At 44.6% G+C, this 7288-nt stretch overlaps 1 protein-coding gene and 1 non-coding gene across 2 annotated transcripts; one reads left to right on the forward strand and one right to left on the reverse strand.

Moving 5' to 3' along the window:
• Positions 1-47: 47 nt before the first annotated feature.
• On the reverse strand, positions 48-165 carry TRNAL-CAA. The gene is made up of 2 exons: positions 128-165; positions 48-93 (listed from the first exon to the last, which is right to left on the reverse strand). It is a non-coding gene; the product is annotated as a tRNA-Leu (tRNA).
• Positions 166-471: 306 nt separating this feature from the next.
• On the forward strand, positions 472-3947 carry LOC115657900 (cytochrome c oxidase subunit 7B, mitochondrial). The gene is made up of 3 exons (XM_030576244.1): positions 472-601; positions 1760-1884; positions 3725-3947. Exons 1-3 carry the CDS (start codon positions 565-567, stop codon positions 3800-3802), a joined length of 240 nt encoding a protein of 79 aa, XP_030432104.1. The 5' UTR covers positions 472-564; the 3' UTR covers positions 3803-3947.
• The last annotated feature ends 3341 nt before the right edge of the window (positions 3948-7288 follow it).

Below are 7288 nucleotides of genomic sequence, written 5' to 3' on the forward strand. Positions count from 1 at the left end.
TATTACAGTTAAACTCGCTGTTTTTCACACACAAAGAAAAAAAAATGTGTCAGAAGTGGGATTCGAACCCACGCCTCCATACGGAGACCAGAACACCCAACCCTCGGCAGAGGAAGGCACTTTAAACCTTGAGTCTGGCGCCTTAGACCACTCGGCCATCCTGACACTGTTGTGAACATAGGCAGCTGGGAAATCCTTAGTCTTCACTGCAGAGTAATCACCACTAGGACTACTCTGATTTTCTAGTTCCCGTGGCAAAAGCCATCACTAACGTAGGAAGTGTGGGGAGCCCATGGGAGTACCGGGTCCCCAGCTTCCCGGGTACAGGGGTTTCTTCCCATGTGGCTGTAAGAGCCCCTTCACGCAGCCGCGGAAACTACATTTCCTATAATGCCGTGGGGCCGCACTCAGGAAGAGAATGAAATACATTTCCCACGGGGCGCTTCCGGGGCGCATGCGCAGCGTGCGGACTTCCTGGCTGGCCGCCATTTTGTTTTTCACTGCTCGCGAAGGGTATAAGGCGGAGAAGGAGACAGGCAGAAATTATCTGTCTGAGACGTCAGCATGTTGTCTCTGGCTAGGACCGCGGTGCGCCTCAGCGGTGAGCTGTGGAGGAGCCCTCCGGGGCACAGATGGGCGGGTACCCCCACAGGGCTCAGTCCCCTCCGGAGCGAGAGCTCCTGACCCTTTTAGCTCCCCTTTCCCGGGTTCCCTGCCGCTCCGCAGCGGAACCGAGTGCCCCCTGCAGTCAGTCGCCTCCGCCTTGGCGTGGGCACGGCTCGGGCACAGGGCTCTGCTCCTACGGCTGCTGCTGTAGGAATGAGACTTTGGATTGTTACCTTCCAAAGCAGAGTGAGCGTGATAGATACTGGCAGCTTTTCGATTGCTGGGCGATGTCTTGTGTTTGAGCACATCTGTAAACGTTTGGAAACACGTTTAATTTAGGCTAAGTGGTTTGTAAAGTGGAATCAAAAATGTCTTAATGTTGGGGAGACTGTGTTTTAGTTTGCGACTATTTCAGTGCTTTGCCTATAAAATGCTCTGGAAATAACTTCAGATACAGCCTTCTTGAAGTTGGTTGTCTGGACCTAACACATTTAATTTCACGAGAGTAAGTTCATACAAAATCTTTCAGATATTGGGATTTTATATTTCAGTTAGCATTTGTCTACACAGTGCAGGAGTCTTTTTTCTTGTGAGATCATCTTAAGTTTTCTGGCTTCTTTGCTCCTTCTGGAAACACTTGGATTAATTACAGACATTCCTTGTGGAAAAATAACATGCATTGATGAATTCATAAACTAACCATATATTTTAGCATTTCAGAAAGTGATTGTACTTGGAGTTGCACTAGAGTTTCTAAATTGAGTGAACAAAAAGTCTTCATTTCTGTGGGTGTATTTTATAGTTACTTGCTTAATGGACATTTTAAAGTAGCTTGCCAACCAAACATTATAAAATGTTAATAAGTCTCTTTGATGGATTTGTCTAAAATGGATCATTTTCTCTGTTCCAGCAATTGTGTGGCTTTGTAATACTGCCAGAATGTTATCTTTCTGTTGTAATGAAGAGCATCGTTATTCTTAGTGTTCTGAAGTCCATCTTTTCTAGTAATACTTTCTAGTATTTCTTAAGGGCTTTACGTCTTTATATTTTACCATTTTAAATACATATTCGTGTTTATTACAAAACACTGAAATTTAAGATGGATGGTCACCAGTCCATTGGTACATCTGACATTTTTGACCATTTCTCTTAGCTCGTGGCACTCAGTGGATTGCAGCAAGACAGAGTCACCACAAACATGTGCCTGACTTCCATGATAAATATGGCAACATTATACTACTTGGTGGATCCCTATTTTGTGTCTCCATTTGGGGATATGTAAGTACTGTATGGTTGGTACTATCACTAGTGTCTGGTATAACTATAGCCCTGAATTTGCAAGTTGTTATGCACCTTTATAAGGATTTGCCTTTATGAAGCAACTTGAATTAGGGCTTTGGGGTTTCCAGAAAGAGTAATTTTGTATGCATTAATACCCCAAAGAGAAGCGATTCATTAGTCCAACTTTAAACCTAGATCTTCAGTAGGCACTTATTTTGAATGACAATTTACTGCAAGTCTTCAAAACTGTTAAACAGCTTGATTAAATGTAAGCTAAGTACGCTTCCTTTTGTCGAATAATTCATTTCCAAAATGGGCAGTTGGATGAGTGAGCTATTCACCTCAAGTTTTCATTTTATGTTGGTGAAAATATTGTGTGGGGCTGTACTATAAGAGCTAAATATTAGACTGATGCTGTTATCCCCTGAATCTCACGGTATCAGTTTTAAAATGTTTTAAAAATAGCTTTCTAATACAGTAAGTGACATAAGTCTCCTTTTATGTAGAGTTTATTAAGATAGGTGTTGATGAGTTATTCTTAATATTTCTGTAATATAAATTATTATTGTACAATAGCATCAATGTAATACCAATGGAATCAGTGTATCAGTGTAAAGGGCTGAATAAGATGTCAAATCTGAGTCTAAAAACAATACTGATAGAGAATGATGCCCTTCAACTGTATTGTCTTTTTAACTTTTTGTTCTTGAACAGTTGCATAGGTTAACGATACTATAAAACCATCACTCTAAAAGTAGACCCCTAATATGCATAACTGTTACTGTGTATAGCTTTATTGGATTTGAGAGCTACTAACTATTACTGGTAATAATGGTTAGGGTCCTATCAAATTCATGGCTGTGAAAAATGCATCACAGACCATGAAATCTTTTGTGTACTCTTACCATACAATAGGGTACTTTTTATAGTAAGTACCCTATGCTACAGGGTAAAAGTATACGAAGTACACAGCTTTTCTCAAACTGGAGATGCCCTCCCAAATAGGGTGACCAGACAGCAAGTGTGAAAAATCTAGACGGGGGTGGAGGTAATAGGAGCCTACATAAGAAAACCCCCCAAAATCAGGACTACCCTTATAAAATCAGGACATCTGGTCATCGTTCAGCCAAAAGGGGGTAGCAAGACTATTCTGGGGTGGGGTCACAGTATTGCCACCCTTCTGTGCTGCTGATGGTGGCAGTGTTGCTTTCAGAGCTGGGCATTCAGCTAGCAGCTGCTGCTCTCTGGCCACTCCACTCTGAAGGAAGTGCAGAAATAATAGTGGCACTTGTGACCCCTTTTGGGTCAGGACCCCCAGTTTGAGAAATACTGAGTCTTAAAGGCTCTACGTGATTATTTTTTACCATTTTTAAATACATACTCATGTTTATTACAACACTGTGAAATTTAAGATTTAAATATCTGGAAATGTAAAATTAAAGATTTAAAAAATGTGATAACTGTGAAATTTACAAAAATGAACCATGAATGTGGTAGGTACCTAATAATGGTCTTTTCAATCTAGCAGAGCAAGGTATAACATGATCCAATGGCTGAGAGTTGAAGCTAGACAAACTCAGACTGGAAATAAGGCATAATTATTTAACAGGAGAGTAATCAGTCAGTGGAACAACTTACCAAGGGTCATGATGGAGTCTCCATCACTGACCACTTTTTAAATCAAGATTGGATGTTTTTCTAAAAGATATGCTATCAGAATTATTTTGGGGAAGTTCTGTGATGTTATACAGGAGATCAGCCTAGAGATGTTCATAGTGGTCTTCTGGCCTTGGAATTTGACAAACTTGTTCTTATATAGCTTTTTAATCTATTACAGGTGGTAACACAAACTGGAATTGAATGGAATTTATCACCTGTTGGCAGAGTTACCCCAAAAGAATGGAGAGAGAAATAGCTTTTGTTTATTTGGGACTGAAGTGTGCAGTAATCCTGAACTGGTCTGAATTTTCATTTATGCCATACATGTAATCGCATCTGTTCACTGATTATTGCCATCTGTGATGTGGCATTACTGGCGTAATAAATATATTTAAAAATTCCTTTGTTCATCTGGGTCTTTTCCTGTCCCATGTTTCATGGCTTGCTATAAAAGTATACTGAGCAATTTTAAGAATATTGCTTGGTTATAAAATTTTTTCAATTGTGTGTGTATATATATGATATTCCTTAAGAACCACTCAGATGAGTTTAGGTTAGATGCAGATAATGAAGTAACTGAAGACAAATGCTCTGAAATGTCTGGTTATTGCAAAAAGATCCATGTGGGCAGACACATCTGCTTGTGTCCCTGCAAGAAGTGAATGAAATCTATACATTTTTCATTCTTAAATGGCAGCTTTTTTAACAAAGAAGCAAGCATTGTACTCTTTTTTTTTTTTTTTCTTTTTTTTTTTTCTTTCTTTCTCACATAGCAATCTTCTTAAGGGCTGCAAGGGGTGCTGGTTTATCAAGTCTCCCTTTCAGGAATCTAGCATCCTCTACTTCTCGCTTACTGGATAATAGAAAGTGAACTTACCTGAATAAATTTTAAGAGTACCCATTAGCCAGAATAATCGTAGTGTGGAGATAGCAGCAAGAAGTATATGGTTACAGTCTGCAAAAGTAAGTAGAGGGGAGGTCAAAATGCTCAAGAATAGACTGCCTGTGTAAGACGGCCAAACATGGCTTCAGCTTGACATCTGAGTTCAAGAACCATTTCAGCAGAAGTCTGAAGGTCAGTGGGAAGTTGGTAGTACCTGCTTTCTTGCCATCTGTGGTGCTTTTTGGAGCCATGATTTTTCTTAAAGGTCTGACTGAGGCTTTGGCTATACCAGAAGCATTGTACCAACATTGGAATGCTGGATGCTATACCAGCAAAGCACTCCTAGTTTGGCTGCAGCTATGTCGGTTGTGCTTTCCACTGGTATAGTGAAACAGCCTATACTAGTAAAAGTGCTTTGGTGTCAGTGAGGATGGGATTTGATGGTATAATTGCATCTATATTAGAGGCTTCTGCCAGCATAACTGTCTGTCAGGGATCATTCTTCACACACCTGATCAACATACATATACAGGCAGAAGTCTGTAGGTTGAACCTGTTTAGACTGAAAGGCAGAGGCAGTTGGTGAAATCCGCATTCCAATATCTATGGAAATTTTGTCACTCATTTCAATTAGGCTGGGATTTTGCTGATTCTCAGAAAATGTAACCCTTCTGCCCCTCTGAGTTGGCAACAACAAGGGCTGGGTTCAGTATCCAGGGGTTCTGTTCAATAACACAATGCATAACCGGCTCAAGCCCCCACCCAGTGACCTGTGACACTTAACATACCACATCCCCCTGGGCGCCTCTCGGAGGCAATACTTCCCCTCTCGCAAGCACGGAGTCTGAGTGTAGCAAAATCCTTTTAATAAAGAAAGGAAACAATGCGGCATCCCATTGGAGAAACACCACGAATAGGATTATACACACACCATAAACAAAAGCCCACCTCCAAGTACGTTTGACAATGTCCTTTCCCCCTTAGGGTCTTAAGTCCAGTCACCCCAAAGTCCAACAACTCAAAAGTCTCTGGTCAATGCCACCCCAGAATTCAAGAGTTAGTTCTGCTGCAGCCTTCACCACTAAGCTGTGCCACTCCTCCAGCTGTCCATGCAAACCACTTCACTCTGCTCACTGTTCCATGGGCTGCTCCAACATGGTGCAAACTGCTCCACTCTGCCAGCCACTTAATGGTAGGTCTTCAGGCTCCACCACTAGTTAACACAGCACTCAGTGATGGTCAGCTCTTTCAGTGATTTCAGCTCTTAATAGGGGAGCCGTGGGGCTGGTGCATCATTGGTCCAACATGAATTCAGCTCAGCAGTTTTTAGATGGACTCCTAATGGAATAAAAATTAGCTCTACTCTTTAACAGTAGAGAGAGGAGGATGTTCATTGGTGTTCCAGGCCCTCAAAAGGGGTCCATTCCATCAGGTACACACACAAATCCCCAAGCTCTCTCAATTCACTGGATTTTTGGAACCCATGTCCCTTGTCTAGCAAGTACTACTTAATTTAGGTTGAGTCATTTCTGTCATAAAACAGTCTAATAGTTCCTCATTCACATAATTAGGGTGACAGCAGTTTTCTTTTCCTCCTGCCCCAATAACAAAGAAATTGGTGGTCTCAGCTGTCAAAATAACCATCCCAGGCTGCCTTGCTGGTGTGCCCATGCAAATATTTGAGATTTCATATTCCTGACATTCTTTCTGCACTTCCCATAATTCACCACCAGATGTTAGGGAAGAGCTCATCCTGACTCTGCTTACATATATTTTGAGCAGTGCCTAGCACAATGGGGTATTAGGACCAGGGCCAGCACTACCATTTAGGCAGCCTAGGCAATCACCTAGGGTGCCAGAATAAATGGTGGGTGCTGTTTTGCTGGAGGGGGTGGTAGGCAGCTCTGGTGGAGCTGCCGCAGTGGTGCCTGTGGAGGGTCAGCTGGTCCGTGGCTCCGGTGGAGCTGCCGCAGTCGTGCCTGCGGACTATCGGCTGCTCGCGCGACTCCGGTGGACCTCCTGCAGGCATCACTGCGGCAGTTCCACCGGAGCCGCGGAGCACTGGACCCTCCGCAGGCACCATTGCGGCAGCTCCACCGGAGCCGCGGACCAGCGCTCGGGGCGGCGAAATTCCCGTCCGCCTAGGGCACTGAAACCACTGGCGCCGGTCCTGATTAGGACACTACTATACCCTTTTGCACTGTAAACTCTACACCCTAGACCAGTCTGAGGAACTAGTAGCTGCCTTATCTCCTGTTGCAACACTTGTGCAAGGGCTCCTGATAACTCTGGAATGTTCTGATAATCTCACTTCCTCAGTTTATGTTAAAAATGAATACTTAGTCCTGTCATGAATGCAGGAGACTGAACTAGATGACCTCGAGGTCCCTTCCAGTTCTATGATTTGAAACTCAAATGTAACCTGCCATACAGGGCCGGTGCAACCATTTAGGCAAACTAGGCGGTTGCCTAGGGCGCCAAGATTTGAGGACGCCAAAAAGCGGTGCCCCCCCAAATTTTTTAAATGGTTGCAGTCGCTGCTGCTGGAGAGGTAGTCTGAGCTGCCCGCGGCAGCAGCTACCTACAGCCGGCAGCCCAGGGCGCAGCCGCGGCAGCCCAGCAGCCCGGGGCGCCCCCGGGGTCAGGGCGCCAGCGCTGCAGCCTAGGGCGCCCCCGGGGTCAGTGCGCAGCCGCAGCAGCCCCGGGCTCAGCGCGCAGCCTCGGCAGCCCAGGGTGCCCCCAGGGTCAGTGCGCTGCCGCGGCAGCCAGGGGCGTCCCCGGGGTCAGGGAGCCGCTGCGGCAGCCCGGCAGCCCCGGGCACCCCCCGGGTCAGCGTGCGGCAGCCCGGCAGCCCAGGGC

Source organism: Gopherus evgoodei, chromosome 9, assembly GCF_007399415.2.
Source record: "Gopherus evgoodei ecotype Sinaloan lineage chromosome 9, rGopEvg1_v1.p, whole genome shotgun sequence".
In the NCBI taxonomy this organism is placed as follows: domain Eukaryota; kingdom Metazoa; phylum Chordata; order Testudines; family Testudinidae; genus Gopherus; species Gopherus evgoodei.